Below are 20,256 nucleotides of genomic sequence, written 5' to 3' on the forward strand. Positions count from 1 at the left end.
GGTGTAGGGTTTCCTGTAGATATGTGCAAAACACACAAAGGGGAAAACCCCGGGTCACCACAAAGCCAGTTGGCAAGGACTTCTACCCTCCTAAGGGATAAGTCATCCCCTATAAATAGCATTTATTCGTATTAAGTGATGGAACAAATGGCAAATTTGGAAGTAATTTGAATTTTTCCTAACAATACAAACCTGTAGCTATTCATACAAATTGGACTGCCAGCACCAGTCCTCCTTGAAGTCCTACCTTCAAGCAAAGTGGGTTCATAGCCCAGGTGTGTGAGTAAGTGGGGTAGCCACCACCCCCTCATCCCACTAACTAGCAGGTGGGTGGTTAACCCTTGCTAAAAGTCTAATGGCTCTTCTTTCCGCTTTGCCGAAATTAATATCCGCTATAAATAGCTACCCGTTTGTATTGTTAAGAAAAATACAAATTGTTTCCGAATTTTTCATATCAAACCCTCAACAAAATTCCCAGGAAATTTTAAATTTATGCAGTAACAGTGATTGCTCAAATTACTCAAAATGTAATTTATTGGTGGGAAATATGAGTAAGAAAGTCGATATTCTAAATCTAATTTTAATATTTTAAATAAAATCAACATCACAGTAATATTTAACAAGGAATGCATTACAGCACAACCCTTACTCAACTTGGAATACATACATGAACACTTAACAGTAGTGCAAAGTTGTAAACAAATTTTATTTCATACAATTCCAATTTACATGTACTTTATTGGAGTTCATGTTTTTGTGGAGATTCCCAGGCATTCCTTAAAACAATCATTTTAGCTCTGTGGTCGTTCTTGCACAGTCGTGGGGTTGGGTATTGCCTCTTCCCTCTAGAACACATATAGTACGTGTAACACGTTAATTTGAATAATATTTTACAGCTTTTGTGTCTATTACAGTATACTGTTAATGTTCATACGTAAAGATAGAGAAATTTTCGTTAATTTAACCCTTTCACCCACAAAGGACGTACTGGTACGTTTCACAAAACTCATCCCTTTACCCCCATGGACGTACCGGTACGTCCTTTTTTTTTTTTGCATATTTTTGATAATTTTTTGAGAAACTTAAGGCATTTTCCAAAAGAATGAGACCAACCTGACCTCTCTATGACAAAAAACTAAGGCTATTAGAGCAATTTAAAACAAATATACTGAAAAATGTGCTTGGAAAAAAAAATGCCTGGGGGTCAAGGGTTGGAAAGTTCCAAATACCTTGGGGTAAAAGGGTTAAAAGGGAAATGGAGGTCTCGGAGTGTTATTAAGGGGGCTGCTCCTAATTGCAGATATTATACATCCATGGGTATCTCTGTTATGTATCCCCAGTAAATGTCAAAAGATAGCTAAAAAATATATGCAATATGATATATTGAATAAAAATCTTGTGAATTTTCATTTATGGGGTAGTAACAGCCTCAATGAAGTTGTTAACTGGCTTTGTGATGATCTATATTCCATTGAGGTATTGGAATATTCTTGTTGAAATCTGTCGTATAAAAATTATTCATTACCATTTCTTTAGCAAAGCAATAGTCATAAATGCAGTTATTTAAATATTTATTATCAATACCGTAATAGTGTATCAGTTCATACCGTTTCACTAAAAAAAAAACCTTCATAACATGCAGCCAACAGTATCATGAATAAAACATTCAATTAGTAATTACTCAATGCGCTGGTAACAAGAGAAATTAGGCTTTTACGTGTCTGAACAGAAAATCCAGAACTATAGTTTTATGCACCAAAGTTCATCCAAGAGGAGAAGAAAGCTTGTTTCTCCTCTGATTTTTCATTATTGACGAAGACTTGTGCAAGATTTTCATACTTGTACGTACGCTTGAGGAAAGTGTCAGTGAGGCGAACTCCAGCTATTGTCTGAAATGAGAAAGAGCAAATTAAAGGCCACATTTTAGGCTAAAAATTACTGAGAATTCAAAACTGAACTTGAGCCAGGAATTCAGATAAACATACAAGGCACTTTATAGCTAATACCATGAGACATGGTACTCAGTTTGTGGCAGAACAGAAAAAGAAAGTCAAGTGAAATCTGAGAGGGAACAAACCTGGACATTTGAATAATGCCCATTATTCTTTCTATGCTTAAAAGAACCTACAATTGTGGGTTATTATTTCAGTGTTTACTTTGTAATTACCATACTAATAAATCACCAATCTAAGTGCATGAAAATATTCATAAAATTATCTGTGGGGCAACTAACATTCCAAGCATGAAGTTGTTGGCACACAGTCAAAGAAGATAAGGAAAAGAGGTGAAATATGAGAGAAATTACACCATGTCTTGGTAAAACCAGATATCCTCCAAAACACATTTCCCATTGCTGTCCTAATTCTCTTGGATGTTAAAAAGAATGGCAATTATTACAGATTTCTGTTAGTGCATTGTTAACTTTCAAGTAACATGTTAATCTTAAATTCACAATTTTGTACAACTTTCCATCATTGCGGTTTTGATATTCCATATATTAATAGCCATGTAATATTTTAAATAAAATTTTGATTTTTTACGGATCCTCGTGGTTAGGCTTGCTGCACACAGCCCAATGTTTGAAATCACCCGCGTTGCTTTGCACCCGGCCTTAGCGGTTTCCCTCCTGCACGACACGACTTCTCTGGCCGACTCTCTCTCACTCTGCAGGGTCTTAAATCATGGAAGCATCTTCTACAAGTGTTTGTCAAGCAACAAGTGCTCTTTCTTTACTCATGCCATGGCTCCTAAGAGAGCTGCTTAACCTTCTCAAGCTACTACTAAGCGGCAGAGGAAGGTTGTGACTTATAGAGAGGTGCCAAGTTCTTGATATGTATTAAGTTATGTATCTGTTATGCGAGGATTTATTACATACTGTGTACCTATGTTGCACACTTTATGTTCGATACTGAAAGCTACTATTGCGCCTTAAGGACTGCATCATGCGTCACGAGATTTTGCTGTGCAGAACTTCTTTGTAAACAGTAAGTTGTGTAGTACAGCGAGTTATTTAGGGTGTTAGTTGACCATGTGTAGGCAGTGGTGTAGTAATTTGTTTTGGAGGGAGGGTTATGAGATGATTCACCCTAAGGAACCAATATTACAGTACTGTATGCTATTTTTCACTCTTTGTGGGTATCTTTGTTGCTTAACAAAGATAGAAGGCTGACTGTACTAACATTTAATATAATACCCTTTGCATGATTGTTATGGAATTAGGGAGAACATTCATCACTAAGGTGCAATTGGAGACTGCAGTTATATAGTAAAAATGCTAGAAGAGGTTGGATTAAAGAAATGGAAGCAAAGAAGTAAAAACAGAGAACATTAGTAAAGTACAAGGCGAGGGTGGATCTCTTAGCTGAAGGGACACAACAAAAACCCAATGTAATGGTAGTTTTATGTCTAGGTTAATAGGCAAAAGACCTGAGATGGCAGCCTGGATCATTAAATCCATCCTCTTGCTAAAGTAAGAGCCTCTAAACAACAGCTAATTTCCTATGTGCACTGAGATGGTAGTCTAGATTATATCACTCCTCTCAATGAAGCAAACAAACCTCTTATTACATATGTTGATATTGGAAATTGTATGATTACCTTTGACCAAAATATCTTTTTTTTTCAATTAATCTATTAAAGGTTTGGCTAAAACTGTTCGGTTGCTTCCTGTTTAAATGGCTATGTGCGTAGTTTGTTTACAAACTCGGCCACTAGCTCATCACAGGTTTCTCTCTTACAAGGTATATGTAAGAATTAGTACCTAAACTGCTAAAACGAGTCCCTTTAAACAAATGAACACCAGTTCCCGTATTAAGTAAATAAACAATTGAACAACAGAGTGGTATTGTCTCAGGAAATCCTTCCGATAAAAAAGATAAGGATAAAGCATGATCAAATGAGGTATACGTTTAGTCTTTAAGCATCTTATTTCTGAAAGATATCTAAATAAGTTACTTAAGGTGAGCTATGATGTTGATTATTATTCTGAATCATCTAAAGACGACTTGGATATCTCAATTTTCCTACTTCGTTTTGGATAAGATCTATAAATTGTTATCCCAAATATGAATATTACAATGTAATTAAATTTCTTAGCCTCTGGTTGTACCTCCATTTCTGCTAATTTTTTTTTTTTTTTCATCTTGATGTCAAAGCTCATTTTAACTTTTATTTCATGGTAAAACTGTACGAGTTTCCGTCAGTGTTAAACAGCGCTCTTCAGATCCCAGTCCCAGGTCACTTGGCCTAAATGTATATATCCAATTATCTACATCTCATAAAGAGGTACAACTTACATTTGGCCTTACAAGGCACACAGCAGATAGCAAAATCGATTCTTTGAAGTGCCCTTTGACATAGATTTTTGGTTTTTATTTCTAAATAGTCTCTTATTAAGTTGCTGAAAGCCTAAAAGTATGACCAAGTAGTTTTGTTAAATTTACAATAAACAAATGGAAAATATCAACAGTATGCCACAAAAGGTACACTGTAAAATGTAAAATGTACCTCTAAAAGAACTTCATTTATATGTTTGCCACATTTTAATAGGTAATTACACCAATACGAGCACTAGGCTTGTAATTACCATGCCAGACATTGGATTCCCTATTAATTACACCAATACGAGCACTAGGCTTGTAATTACCATGCCAGACATTGGATTCCCTATTAATTACACCAATACGAGCACTAGGCTTGTAATTACCATGCCAGACATTGGATTCCCTATTAATTACACCAATACGAGCACTAGGCTTGTAATTACCATGCCAGACATTGGATTCCCTATTAATTACACCAATACGAGCACTAGGCTTGTAATTACCATGCCAGACATTGGATTCCTCTCTGGTTACGGCTCATTTTTCTTTTGCCTACACATACACCGAATAGTCTAGCCTATTCTTTACACATTCTCATCTGTCCTCATACACCTGACAACACTGAGATTACCAAACAATTCTTTTTCACTCAAGGGGCTAACTACTGCACTGTAATTTTTCAGTGGCTACTTAACTCTTGGTAAGGGTAGAAGAGAGACACTTTACCTATGGTAAGCAGCTCTTCTAGGAGAAGGACACTACAAAATCATACCATTGTTCTCTAGTCTTGGGTAATGCTAGTCTCTGTATCATGATTTTCCACTGCCTTGGGGTAGAGTTCTCTTGCTTGAGAGTACAGTACTGTACACTCGAGCATACTATTTTATCTTATTTTCCTTCTTGTTTTTTTTTTAAATTTTTATAGTTTATATATGAAAGATTTATTTTAATGTTTTTACTGTTCGTAAAATATTTGATATTGATTGTTCACTACTTCTCTTATATTTATTTACTTCCTTACTTCCTTTTCTCATTGGGATATTTTTCCCTATTGGAGCCCTTGGGCTTATAACATCCTGCGTTTCCAACTAGAGTTGTAGCTTAGCAAGTAATAATAACAACAATAATAATAATGTACCTCAGATAATCTTATCAGAGTTCACATCAAAGCATAAATTTAAACTAAATTAATTATGAAATAAGTTACTTGTAATCCAGTCTGCAACGGCACGATATGAAGAGTGAGCTGTGTGCTCTCTCCTGGCTGCAAAGGAGGTAAACTGCGACTGCTGACTCCACTCCATTCGGATCCTCCTCCGCCACTAAGAAAGTCTAGATTCAGCTCCAAAACACGCTCACTGAAAAAAACCCAAGGGTTAAAATATGTAATTACTGTATATTAAATAGGGTATTGTAAATAGAAGAGGCACTAGAAGAGTTGGAAGCCCCAGGCCTACATGGCAGAGGACTACGAAGCGCAAAGTAGGAGATGATGAATGGAAAAGTATTGAATTAAAAGCTCAAGATAAGAGACGACTGGCGAAATCTAACTAAGGCCCTTTGTGTCAATACACGTGGGAGGAGAAAATGATGATGAAATAGATTATGATGCTCTCTGAATTCCAAATTTGCAATACATAAAATCTTAATAGTTGAAAATGTTATTTTTATTAGTAAAATAAATTTTTGAATATACTTACCCGATAATCATGTAGCTGTCAACTCCGTTGCCCGACAGAATTCTATGGAGGGATACGCCAGCTATCACAATACTAGAAGGGGGTGTACTCACCAGCGCCACCTGTGGCCAGGTACTACAGTACTTCTTGTTGACATCTCCTCAATTTTTCCTCGGTCCACTGGTTCTCTATGGGGAGGAAGGGAGGGTCAATTAAATCATGATTATCGGGTAAGTATATTAAAAAATTTATTTTACTAATAAAAATAACATTTTTCAATATTAAACTTACCCGATAATCATGTAGCTGATTCACACCCAGGGGGGTGGGTGAAAACCAGTGTACAAGATTAAAGGATAGCTAAGTATCCCATATTTCATATAACAGTTATCTCAAATAACAATGAAATAATAAGTACCTGGTAAGGAAGTCGACTTGAACCGTTACTCTGCCTCTTTTTTAAGTTCGTCTTCCTTACTGAGCACAGCGTTCCTCTTGGAGGCTGAATCAACTCAAAGGTGCTAAAGTATATAGGGCTGCAACCCCTACTAAAGGACCTCTACACAACCTCTAACCCAGGCGCTTCTCAAGAATGAATTGACCACCCGCCAAATCAAAAGGATGCGGAAGGCTTCTTAGCCTACCGTAACAACCATAAAAACAACAATAAAAGTATTCAAGAGAAAGGTTAAAAAAGGTTATGGGATTAAGGGAATGTAGTGGCTGAGCCCTCACCTACTACTGCACTCGCTGCTACGAATGGTCCCAGGGTGTAGCAGTTCTCGTAAAGAGACTGGACATCTTTAAGATAAAATGATGCAAACACTGACTTGCTCCTCCAATAGGTTGCATCCATTATGCTCTGCAGAGAACGGTTTTTATTAAAGGCCATCGAAGTAGCTACGGCTCTTACTTCGTGGGTCCTTACCTTCAGCAAAGCAAGGTCTTCCTCCTTTAAGTGAGAATGGGCTTCTCTAATCAGAAGCCTTATATAATACGAAACCCCATTCTTGGACATGGGCCTCGAAGGTTTCTTGATGGCACACCATAAGGCTTCTGACTGTCCTCGAATAGGTTTTGACCTATTAAGATAAAATTTGAGAGCTCTGACAGGGCAAAGAACTCTTTCTAGCTCGTTACCTACCATGTTGGAGAGGCTAGGTATTTCAAACGATCTAGGCCAAGGACGTGAAGGAAGTTCATTCTTAGCTAAGAATCCGAGCTGTAAAGAACATGTTGCAGATTCGGTCGTGAAACCAATGTTCTTGCTGAAGGCATGAACCTCACTGACTCTTTTCGCTGTTGCAAGGCAGACGAGAAAAAGAGTCTTGAGGGTAAGGTCCTTGAAGGAAGCTGACTGGAGAGGTTCGAACCTAGGTGACATAAGGAACCTTAAGACTACGTCTAGGTTCCAGCCTGGAGTGGGTAGACGACGCTCTTTAGAAGTCTCAAAAGACTTAAGGATGTCTTGAAGGTCCTTGTTGGAAGAAAGGTCCAAACCTCTGTGGCGGAGAACTGAAGCCAACATACTCCTGTACCCTTTAATCGTAGGGGCTGAAAGGGATCTCTCATTCCTAAGATGTAATAGGAAGTCAGCTATTTGGGTCACAGAGGTATTGGTAGAGGATACTGCATTGGCTCTACACCAGCTCCGGAAGACTTCCCACTTAGATTGGTAGACTCTACGAGTGGAAACCCTCCTTGCTCTGGCAATCGCACTGGCTGCCTCCTTCGAAAAGCCTCTAGCTCTAGCGAATCTTTCGACAGTCTGAAGGCAGTCAGCCGAAGAGCGTGGAGGTTTGGGTGCAACCTGTCTACGTGAGGTTGACGTAGAAGGTCCACTCTTAGAGGGAGAGTCCTGGGGACGTCGACCAGCCATTGAAGTACCTCTGTGAACCATTCTCTTGCAGGCCAAAGGGGAGCAACCAGCGTCAGCCGTGTCCCTTCGTGCGAGATGAACTTCTGAAGGACTTTGTTTATTATCTTGAACGGTGGAAATGCGTAAAGGTCGAGATGGGACCAGTTCAGCAGAAAAGCATCCACATGAACTGCTGCTGGGTCTGGAACCGGGGAACAGTACAACGGAAGTCTCTTGGTCATGGAGGTGGCAAACAGATCTATGGTAGGCTGACCCCACAAGGTCCAAAGTCTGTTGCACACGCTCTTGTGGAGGGTCCATTCCGTGGGAATGACCTGATCCCTTCTGCTTAGGCGATCTGCTGAGACGTTCATGTTGCCCTGAATGAACCTCGTGACTAAAGTGAGGTTTTGACTTCTTGACCAAATGAGGAGGTCCCTTGCGATCTCGTATAGGCTCCTCGAATGGGTCCCTCCTTGCTTGGAGATGTAAGCCAAGGCTGTGGTGTTGTCGGAGTTCACCTCCACCACCTTGCCTAGCAGGAGGGACTTGAAGTTCAACAGGGCTAAATGAACTGCTAGTAGCTCCTTGCAGTTGATGTGGAGCGTTCCCTGTTCCTCGTTCCACGTTCCCGAGCACTCCTGTCCGTTCAAGGTCGCGCCCCAGCCCGAGTCCGATGCATCCGAGAAGAGATGAAGATTGGGGGTCTGAATAGCCAACGATAGGCCCTCCTTGAGAAGGAGATTGGTCTTCCACCACAAGAGAGTGGTCTTCATCTCTTTGGTGACTGGGATAGAGACTGCTTCGAGAGTCAAACCCTTGTCCCAATGAGCTGCAAGATGGAATTGAAGAGGGCGGAGGTGGAGTCTCCCTAGCTCGACGAACAGGGCCAGCGATGAAAGGGTCCCTGTGAGACTCATCCACTGTCTCACCGAGCAACTGCTCCTCTTCAGCATGCTCATGATGCAATCTAGGGCTTGGCTTATCCTTGGGGCCGATGGAAAAGCCCGAAAATCCTGACTCCGAATCTCCATTCCCAGGTACACAATGGATTGGGAGGGAATGAGCTGAGACTTTTCTAGGTTGACTAACAGACCCAGTTCTTTGATTAAGTCCAAAGTCCAGTTGAGACTCTCCAGACAGCGACGACTCGTGGAGGCTCTCAACAGCCAGTCGTCTAAGTAAAGGGAGGCTCTGATGTCCGATAAGTGGAGGAATTTTGCTATATTCCTCATCAGATGCGTAAACACCATAGGAGCTGTGCTTAGGCCAAAACACAGGGCTTGGAATTGGTAGACAACCTTTCCAAAAACGAATCTCAGGAAAGGTTGGGAGTCTGGATGAATAGGAACGTGAAAGTAAGCATCTTTCAGGTCCAACGAGACCATCCAGTCCTCCTGCCTGACCGCTGCTAGGACCGACTTCGTCGTCTCCATAGTGAACGTCTGCTTGGTGACATAAGCATTGAGCGCGCTGACGTCCAGCACCGGTCTCCAACCTCCTGTCTTCTTGGCCACCAGAAAAAGACGGTTGTAGAAGCCCGGGGATTGATGGTCCCGGACTATAACCACTGCCTTCTTCTGTAAAAGGAGCGACACCTCCTGGTGCAACGCTAGCCTCTTGTCCTTTTCTTTGTAGTTGGGAGAGAGGTTGATGGGAGATGTGGTCAGAGGGGGTTTGCGGCAGAATGGTATCCTGTAACCCTCCCTCAGCCAACTGACAGACTGGGCGTCTGCACCTCTCTTTTCCCAGGCTTGCCAGAAGATCTTGAGTCTGGCTCCTACTGCTGTCTGGAGATGATGAGAGTCAGTTTTTTCATTTAGAAGCCTTGGAACCTTTCCTAGACTTGCTCCTGGAAGAGTCTGGACGGGAGCTTCCTCGGCTGGGGGCTCTACCACGAAAGGGCGGAATAAACCTCGTAGCAGGAGTATCAGCCACTGGGGTGCGATAAGTCCTGGGGACTGAGGTAGCAACCTTAGTCTTACGAGCCGATGAGGCCACAAGATCATGGGTGTCCTTTTGTATCAGGGCCGCAGACAAGTCCTTAACAAGCTCTTCGGGAAAAAGGAACTTCGAGAGCGGAGCGAAAAGGAGTTGAGACCTTTGACAAGGTGTGATGCTGGAGGAAAGGAAGGTACAAAGCTGCTCCCTTTTCTTAAGAACCCCTGACACAAACATCGATGCAAGCTCGCCAGATCCATCCCTAATGGCCTTATCCATGCAGGACATCAAGAGCATGGCAGAGTCCTTGTCCGCAGGGGAGGTCTTCTTGCTAAGGGCCCCCAGGCACCAGTCTAGGAAATTGAACATCTCAAATGCTCTAAAAACACCCTTCAGAAAGTGATCAAGGTCTGAGAAGGTCCAGCAAACCTTAGAGCGCCTCATTGCTGTTCTACGAGGAGAGTCTACCAGACTTGAGAAGTCAGCCTGGGCAGAGGCAGGTACTCCCAAGCCTGGTTCCTCTCCTGTGGCATACCAAACGCCCGCTTTAGAAGTGAGCTTAGTCGGAGGAAACATGAAGGAAGTCTTTCCAAGTTGTTGCTTAGACTGCAACCACTCCCCTAAGATCCTTAACGCTCTCTTAGAGGACCTTGCTAAGACGAGCTTAGTATACGTAGACTTAGCTGGCTGCATGCCCAGCGAAAACTCAGATGGCGGAGAGCGGGGAATAGCAGAGACAAAGTGGTCTGGGTATACCTCTCTAAAAAGAGCCAAGACCTTACGAAAGTCAATAGGAGGCGGAGAAGACTTGGATTCATCCACGTCTGATGAGGGATCCAGGTGTGCAGCCTCATCATCAGAAACCTCATCACCAGAGTGTAGCGAAGAGATAGGTAAGGTATGCTGAACAGCAGAATCAGCAAGAGCTGGAACAAAAATACTTGTGGTTTCCTCCTCAAGTCTCTGTTGAGGGAACACCTGAGGCTCAGGCTGCAAAGGCTGATCAAAAGAAGTAGCAGAAGGTAGGCGCATGGGTGGAGGGGGCTGACTCCTGGCATGAGTGTCTGAACTCAAGAGTTGCGCTTGCTGTGTGGTTGGTGGATGCGCAGTAGCAGGTTCCTGAGGAACGAGTTGAGGTTCCTGAGGTGTGAGCTGTGAGCGATGAGGTAGTGGCTGCGCAGAACGCAGTAATTGTCTCGCGAGTTGAGGTTCCTGAGGCGCAAGGCTAAGGTGTTGAGGTGCTTGCCTTGAGGAGGGTTGAGGTCGCTGCAGCGAGAGCTGAGGAGTCTGACTCATGGATGGGAGAGGTTGTTGTACCTCAAGAGAGTGTTGCCTCACTGGTGGAACTGCAAGAGGAAGCGGAGGAAGTAAGGTATAAGCTTCCTGTTCCCATTGCTGAGGTTGCCTTAAGGAAGGCGGAGGGAGCTGCACACCACTGAAAACAGTCAACTCAGAACGTGGTAAGGTATCCTGAGGAGCCTCAACATCGTACGCCTGGCAGGCAGTACTGCGGTTAGGCGGAGCGATCGCAGGAGGAGGTGTAACCTTCTCAGCCTGACACTCACGCATCAAGACCGCAAGTTGTGACTGCATGGACTGCAGTAAAGTCAACTTGGGGTCGGCAGACACTAAGGTCTGCTGAGGTAAAGCCTTAACAGCAGAGATCTGTTGCGGCAGCACCTTACTCCTCTTAGGAGGAGTGCATTCAACTGATGACTGCGGCGAGTCAGAGCTGATCCAATGACTGCAGCCAGGTTGAGCTCTTGAGGTCTGGACTCTGCGTTTGAGTGGTCTTGAGACCTGAGTCCAACGTTTCTTCCCTGACAATTCTTCAGCAGACGAGTAAAAGACGGGCTCAATCGTCTGCAGGTGGGAGTGACGGTCTCTGGAAGACACGCCCGCAACCACCGAGGATACTTCTGTGCGCCGATCAAGGCCTGCCGAACCCTTTTGCCCTTCGACATTGCTTCTCCCCTGGGCTTGGGAGCTTGCAAGAGGTCCCGGACTGGGAGGACGACTGGCACGCACAGAAGTACCCTCACGCACCACACTGACACTGACACTAGCACTTGGCACTGCACTGACACTAGCACTCGTCACAGCACTGGCACTAATACCACCCACTGCACTCTTGACCTTAAGTTCCTTGACTTCGGCCATAAGAGACTTATGATCACTAACCACTGACTCTACTTTGTCACCTAAAGCCTGAATGGCACGCAAAACAACAGACATATCAGGCTGAGGGCAAATAGTAGGTTCGGGGGTAGCCACTACAGGGGGAGGAAAAGGTAGGGGATCATGAGGTGAGGAAAAAAGTGAAGAGCGAGAAGAACTCCTCCTAACTCTCTCTCTCTCTAACTTGGTTGAATACTTAAGAAATCGGACAAAATCAAGTTCCGAAAGTCTGGCGCATTCCTCACATCGATCTTCTAACTGACAGGGCCTTTCCCTACAGTCAGAACAAGCGGTGTGAGGATCTACCGAGGCCTTCGGAATACGCCTATTACAAGACCTACATCGGCTATGGGGTGGGGCTTGTGAAATGTCAGACATCTTGAATCAAAAGAGTTAGCCAAGTGGGGATTCCAAATCAAGCAAAAAGATCGTTAACCGTTAATCAGGACTAAATAATAGCTATCTAAGCTAATATAGAAGTTTTCCAGTAAAGCGACAGCCGAAATCTGAGAGAAATACTTCACCAAAAGCCGTGAAAATACTCCAAGATCATAAGCGTATCCCAGAACGTCTTGCCGGAAGCACGACAGAGGAAAAATTGAGGAGGTGTCAACAAGAAGTACTGTAGTACCTGGCCACAGGTGGCGCTGGTGAGTACACCCCCTTCTAGTATTGTGATAGCTGGCGTATCCCTCCATAGAATTCTGTCGGGCAACGGAGTTGACAGCTACATGATTATCGGGTAAGTTTAATATTGAAAAATGTCTTTTCTACAAGAGCCTGTAAATGTTCGTTAAAAGAGAGATTCTATAAATCACTTGATACAATTCATTCTGGTTCAATTCCTTTACATTTACAAATCCCTTAATGCCCTGCCTAAGAGTATTTCTAAATTTAAAAAAACATCTTGGTTTCATTATTTAATCAAATAAATCCACAGAACTATACTGCGTATGAAGGAATTAAAATATGCTTACCATATATTGGTGATCGATAATCCAACATCAAACTGCTCTTCAAGGCGAACCATGCTGGGAATTTTTTCAACAGTTACTCTCACATCTCCATACTGAGGTGCCTACAATAACAATTCTTAGTTAGGTGAGGTTCACAGAACTAATGAACGTACAATACTAGTAACTACAGAAGGTCTCCAACTTGCAAACATTCAAAGATACAAATACAGATCCAACTGAAAATGACAAAGGTACATACATACATATACCAAGGCACTTCCCCCAATTTTGGGGGGTAGCCGACATCAACAAATGAAACAAAAAAGGGAACCTCTCCTCTGTACGTTCCTCCCAGCCTGACAAGGGACTCAACCGAGTTCAGCTGGTACTGCTAGGGTGTCACAGCCCACCCTCCCACATTATCCACCACAGATGGAGCTTCATAATGTTGAATCCCCTACTGCTGCTACCTCCGCAGTCATCTAAGGCACCGGAGGAAGCAGCAGGGCCTACCGGAACTGCGTCACAATCGCTCGCCATTCATTCCTATTTCTAGCACACTCTCTTGCCTCTCTCACATCTATCCTCCTATCACCCAGAGCTTCCTTCACTCCATCCATCCACCCAAACCTTGGCCTTCCTCTTGTACTTCTCCCATCTACTCTTGCATTCATCACCACCTTTAGCAGACAGCCATTTTCCATTCTCTCAACATGGCCAAACCACCTCAAAGGTAAGACAAAGGTAAGATGAAGAAATATTGTGATAAAGCAATATTATATCATTTAAAACAGTAAGCAGAATGACATTTGTAATAACCGGATATTTATTCCATATGAAACCCAACTATATATTGACTTTGGTAGCTGGAAATAATAGGCATGGGATTCAGGTTGGGACAAAATTTAAAATAAATTGATTTACAAACAATTCGACTGACAAACAGCATGTTGGAACCTATTAAGTTTGTAAGTTTAGGACCTTCAGTATATGTTTTCTAAGCACCTTCACGATGGTAGACATGCAAACAGTCTGCCACTGAAGAATTGGGTTGGATGGACGTCCAAATGCTATTGTGGATTCTACTCTTTTGAGAGTTTAAATCACTGAGTGGGAAAACATAAAGCTATTGCAATTAATGCTTTTGAAATACAACTTAAACCATATTATTAATATTCTATCTTTTTTTCTCTTCTTGTTTTGTTAAAAGATTTTGTAGTTAATATAGGAGATATTTTTTCAATGTTACTGTTCTTAGAATATCTTATTTTTCCTTATTTCCTTTCCTAACTGGGTTATTTTCCCTGTTGGAGCCCCTGGGCTTATACCATCCTGCTTTTCTAACTAGGGTTGTAGCTTATCAAGTAATAATAATACTAATAATAATATATATAAAAAAAAAACCATTAAAAATAATCTATAACATACCATTCTCTGCAACTGGCTTGTCTGGAGTCGACCCCGATCACCCATGTTAGTTCGCCACACGATGTCTAGCTTGCCTATTGCAGTGGCTTGGCGTAAGGCACTTGGATTATTCTTGGCTTCAAGCTTTGGCTTCAGGCAGTACAGGTATTGCCTTGTGTCGTGAGGATTAACGACATTCATTTGTCCGAAGACCAATGATTTTGAATCTTGCGGCAAATGATTCAGGGGAGTCACTAGAAATGATATATTAATTCATTAGTCTTTGTTTACCATAAAAATCTGTAATAATTGGTATTTACTAATAAAATACCTTTTCAAGGAAGTACTGTATAGTACATGAAGCTTATAATTACAGTATAATGAATACTTTATATATTTTTTTTTTTAAATTGGCAGATAATATTTTCCTGATTACAGAAGATGAAAATGATCTTAACCCTGGATAGGTACGGTGGGTCGTTTGCGACCCCGAGCGTCAAAAAAAAACAGGTTTTTCTCACGTGACTCACCCCCGTGACTGAATTTGTGGGTGATCGACCTGCAGGAGGTGTCTCCCCTACACGCTCTAGTAGTGTCCAGATGTGCATTGCTGTAGCTGTACTCCTTCCCCGATTTCTGAGACGCGTCGGGGTCGTTCGCGTCCGAGTTTACCCTTCTAGGGTAGTTTGCATAATTATCAAAGTTATTACGTATTATGAAATTGTCGTAGAATGGTGCAACTTGTATAGGTTATCAGTTGTGGAAAGTCTTGGTGGATTGTTTGGCTACCATGTGCATGTTTTTTTTTTTAGTTAAAATGTCGTTCATCACCACGAGGACCATTTTACCGCTAGTGCCCCTTTTTCATTTTTTTTCATTTTTTTGCCAAGTCATTTTTCCGTAAGATATTGCCAAATAGTGTCGTAAAACTTTTGCTTGTTTAGTGTTGGAAAGTGTGTCTAGATGATCTGGCTACCCATGCATGACTTTGTTTTTGTTAGATACGACGTAGTTATTGGTATATTGGGTATTTAACTGCGGTTACCAATTTCTGTTTTTTTTCAATATTTGTAAAAATTACTACGTAGTAAGGAATTGCCGTATATTATTCATTTTTTTTTTCATGTTTATGTGTTAGAAAGTGTGCCTTGATGGTTGGGCTAACACGTGCATGTCTTTTTTTTTATCTGAGATGTCGTATATTAGAATGTCGGGCATTTTACCGCGAGTGTCCCTTTTTCATTTTTTTTCATTTTTTTGCCAAGTCATTTTTCCGTAAGATATTGCGAAATAGTGTCGTAAAACTTTTGCTTTTTTAGTGTTGGAAAGTGTGTCTAGATGATCTGGCTACCCATGCGTGATTTTGTTTTTGTCAGATACGACGTAGTTATTGGTATATTGGGTATTTAACTGCGGTTGCCAATTTCTGTTTTTTTTCAATATTTGTAAAAATTTACTACGTAGTAAGGAATTGCCGTATATTATTGATTTTTTTTTTCATGTTTATGTGTTAGAAAGTGTGCCTTGATGGTTGTGCTAACACGTGCATGTCTTTTTTTTTATCTGAGATGCCGTATATTAGAATGTTGGATATTTTTCCGCGAGTGCCCCTTATTATTTGTTTTGCATTTTTTTGCTTAGTCATGTTACCGTAAGGAATTGGCAAGTAGTGTCGCAAAACTTATATTTTTATAGTGTTAGAAAGTGTTTCTAGATGATCTGGCTACCCATGCCTATTTTTTTTTTAGCCAGATATGGCGTATATATAAGTATGTGTTCGATTTTCCTGTGATTGCCATTTTTTCGTTTTTTCCCATTTCTTTCAAAATTACTACGTACTAAGGAACTATCACAGAGTAATATTTCATTTATATGTTTATTTGTCGGAAAATATGCCTTGATGGTTTGCCTAGCACGTGGCTGAAATTTTTTTTTTCTGAAATGCCGTATATTAGAATGGCCATTTTTCCACGAGTGCCCCTTTTTATTTGTTTTGCATTTTTTTGCTTAGTCATGTTACCGTAAGGAATTGGCAAGTAGTGTCGCAAAACTTATAATTTTATAGTGTTGGAAAGTGTTTCTAGATGATCTGGCTACCCATGCCTATCTTCTTTTTTTAGCCAGATATGGCGTATATATAGGTATGTGTTCGATTTTCCTGTGATTGCCATTTTTTCGTTTTTTCCCATTTCTTTCAAAATTACTACGTACTAAGGAACTATCACAGAGTAATTATTCATTTAGATGTTTATTTGTCGGAAAATGTGCCTTGATGGTTTGCCTAGCACGTGGCTGAATTTTTTTTTTCTGAAATGCCGTATATTAGAATGTTAGCCATTTTTCCTCGAGTGCCCCTTATTATTTGTTTTGCATTTTTTTGCTTAGTCATGTTACCGTAAGGAATTGGCAAGTAGTGTCGCAAAACTTATATTTTTATAGTGTTGGAAAGTGTTTCTAGATGATCTGGCTACCCATGCCTATCTTTTTTTTAGCCAGATATGGCGTATATATAGGTATGTGTTCGATTTTCCGGTGATTGCCATTTTTTCGTTTTTTCCCAATTCTTTCAAAATTACTACGTACTAAGGAACTATCACAGAGTAATGATTCCTCTAGATGTTTATTTGTCGGAAAATTTTGTTTACTTTTTTTTTGATTGAATATCATCAAATTTTTTTAGCTAAAATATTGTTTTACATTTTTTTTTTCGATTTTATTTCCCTTCAAAAAAATTTTTTTGGGTCAGAATTTTAATTTTATAGTCGTCAAATAATCGACAATTATCCAGCAACCCACCATACAATTTTTATGCATATCCAATAATAATTAGATTAGTAAATAACACCTTGAAATTGACATACCCTTCCTACATTTCAAGTGGCAGATTAGGGAGTCTGAGTCAGTGTGGTTGGCGGCCATTTTGTGGACATATCCGAAGCGTAAGCTGCCCTATCTATATATATTCTTGTTCCCTATAGAATTTGTGATATTTTGGTATATTTTTACCTGCATAAATATCATATTATATATTAAATATATGTATTTTTTTACGGAATTTCTAAGTACTCAAAAAATTACCTTTAGATATGGCCCCTGATATAAATGTAATTTACAAAATAATGAAGATTTTTTTACATATTTCTATTTTAGAATAACATATGTTTATTCCCTAAAAAAATTAGCCACTTCCTATTTCATTTGGGTACCCAAAAAAATTCATGAAATTTGGACAAATTTTTTTGGCCAAAAAAAGTTACCCTTTTTTTCTCATTTCAGATCTTCACCTCCATGGGTCTGACTTCATCCAAAATACATCAAGATGTGTCCTAAACATTCAAGAATCAATTCCTAAAAGGATTTGTGTATATATGTATAAACTTTTTTTTTATGAATTTTTATGTCAGGTCTTTTTTTTTTTCTACTTAATTTTTTAAAATATTTATAATAAATAGTTTTTCTGCAGATGAGTAGTATTTATCTATACAGTTGTTTTGAGCATTCATTGAAGTTTTTTTGGCAAAAGAAAAAAGGAGGTTACTGCAAAAACTGATTTTTCAAGAATTTTTTTTGGCGTCGGGGTCGTTCGCGTCCGAGTATACCCTTAAAGGGGTGTCCGAGGACCGTACCTATCCAGGGTTAATAGGGTCATATACCTGTACAGTATTGTAAAAAAAAAAAAAAAAAAAAATTCAATTCAAATAAAATCTTTTTTATAAAACTTTTATCAGAAACAATATTGTCAAATCTAATGAGAATTTAAAAGTAATGTGTATTTTCCTTAACAATAAAAACCTGTAGCTACTTATAGGGGTATTAACTCCAGCGAAGCTGAAGACGAGCCATTGGATTTTAAGCGAGGGTTAACCACCCATTTTGCTCGGAGGTAGGACTTCAAGGGAGACTGGTGCTGGCAGGCCAATTTGTATAAACAGCTACAGGAATGACTTACCCTTTACGAGGGTGGAAGTCCTTGCCAACAGGCTTTTTGGTTTTGACCCAGGGTTTCCCCCTTTATGTGTTTGGGACATAACTGGTGGAAACCCTACACCTCACTAAAACCGTGCTATGCATGGTCCGCGGCTTACACAAGATGTGAGATTGTGATATGTACTAGCAATGCGACTGTTTCGGTAAGAGGTCTTTCAAGTCATAGGATTCTTCTGAGGTTACCAAAAAATTAGCAAATACCCACCTCGTTAGGGTATGGTGAAGCAACAAGTATTGAAACAATACGAGGTTACACAAGAGAAAATGGTTTACCTGCAGATAGTTGAGGTCAGTATTGCAGAGGACCCTGGGTGCTGATTCCTCAAGAGAGTGGAGGATGAAGAAAAGAAAGAGCCAGTCATTCTTAAACATTAATACCAGACTAACTCTTGGTTACTTTTGCCCTCAACCCTCTGCTACTTGCCATCAAGGAGCTTGAGGTGTTATACCACTTGTTGTGCAGCCACCACAGCACCAATGAAAAAATTTTCCATGTTCCTGTGGGTTATGTCTTAAAGGTAGTGGACGGTGAAGGTCGTCTGACGCTTCCACACTCCCGCTTGTAGTACCTGTGCCACAGAGTAGTTTCATTTGAGCGACAGGGATGTTGCAATGCTTCTAATGTCATGAGCTCTGGGTCAACACAGAAGAGGACCAGGATTCATTGCCAGGTCAATGACTTTGCGAATCCTAGCAGAGATGGTGTTCTTCGTGACCCTTCTCTGGACCTTTCCCATGCTGAAGAAGAGTGCTGACACTCGGGGGCGAGCTGCAGGTGTCCTTTTGAGGTAATACCTCAAACTCCTCACAGGGCATAGTAACAGTTGACAGTTGATCTAGGTCATCGGTTACAGTACGGAGACTCTTAATCAAGAAGGAATCGAATCTAAGATATGCTACCTACAGATTTTGAGTCTTTGCAATAACCTCAGGGATGAAGCTGAGGATTACCTCTCCCCATCCCCTTGAATAGGCAATGTCTTAAGAGAGACCATGAAGTTCACTAACTCTTTTGGTCAAAGCCAAGCGAGTAGGAACACCGTCTTCTGAGTGAGGTGGCGATCTGTTGCCTGGTGTAATGGTTCGTAGGGGTTACCCTTCAGAGAATAAAGGACCCGAACTCAGTTGGTTTCCCTTCCAACAAGGGACAGGTAAGCTCATAACTTTGTATGGGGAGAGAAAGCTCCAACAATGAGGAAATATCTACTCCTTTCAGCTTAAAGGCCAAACTCAATGCTGAGCAGTAACCTTTTGCTGCCGAACCCGAGAGGAGCACTTCCTCCTGTAGGTACACAAGGAACTTTGCTATTGCTGGAATAGGGGCAGATACCCCTTTCACAAAACCAACCACAGAAGACAGTCCACTTAGTCTGGTAGACTGACGCTGATGATTGTTGCAGGTGTCCAGCCACCTGTTACGCAACTTGTTGCAAAAATCCTTTCTGAGTGAGCAGGTGCTGGATAGCTTTCAGGCGTGAAGACGCATCAAAGCTACGGCTTTGTGGAAATTTTCACATGTGGCTGTTTGAGAAGATCGTGTCATGGAGGGAGTACTCTTGGGAGCTCTGTTAGGAGCTACAGAAAGTCTGTGAACCACTGCATGATGCCAGAGCCATAGCAGAGCTATGAGAGTCATTGAGAGATTGATGGAGGCTCTGATTTTTTTTAGTACTCTTCTCATCAGACAGAACGGGGAAAAGGAGTAAACATAGATGTTGTCCCACAATTAATTAATTCAGCTGACAAAACAAGCTACTCAGGAGAACCACTCAACCTTCCAGCGAGAAGGGGGTTCCCCGAGGGAGTGGCAAAGCTAAGGTCATGCGCACCCTCCACCGGCAAGAAAGGCTGTAGGATCATCGTCCCAAAAATAAGAGCAGAGTCGAAGCTGAAAAGTTAAATTACAAAAAGTTATTTCAACATGATTA

General features: G+C 41.0%; 1 protein-coding gene across 1 annotated transcript in view; it reads right to left on the reverse strand.

The window, feature by feature from the left end:
- Positions 1-566: 566 nt before the first annotated feature.
- LOC137629680 (trafficking protein particle complex subunit 13) overlaps positions 567-20,256 on the reverse strand; it is a 63,409-nt gene continuing 43,719 nt past the window's right edge. The window contains exons 7-10 of the mRNA XM_068361237.1: positions 14,363-14,595; positions 12,956-13,056; positions 5,530-5,680; positions 567-1,889 (exon numbers count right to left, since the gene is read on the reverse strand). Of these exons, the coding sequence (XP_068217338.1) occupies positions 1,749-1,889; positions 5,530-5,680; positions 12,956-13,056; positions 14,363-14,595 (626 nt within the window). The 3' untranslated portion in view covers positions 567-1,748. The remainder of the gene's footprint in view (positions 1,890-5,529; positions 5,681-12,955; positions 13,057-14,362; positions 14,596-20,256) is intronic.

This window comes from Palaemon carinicauda, chromosome 2, assembly GCF_036898095.1.
Source record: "Palaemon carinicauda isolate YSFRI2023 chromosome 2, ASM3689809v2, whole genome shotgun sequence".
In the NCBI taxonomy this organism is placed as follows: domain Eukaryota; kingdom Metazoa; phylum Arthropoda; class Malacostraca; order Decapoda; family Palaemonidae; genus Palaemon; species Palaemon carinicauda.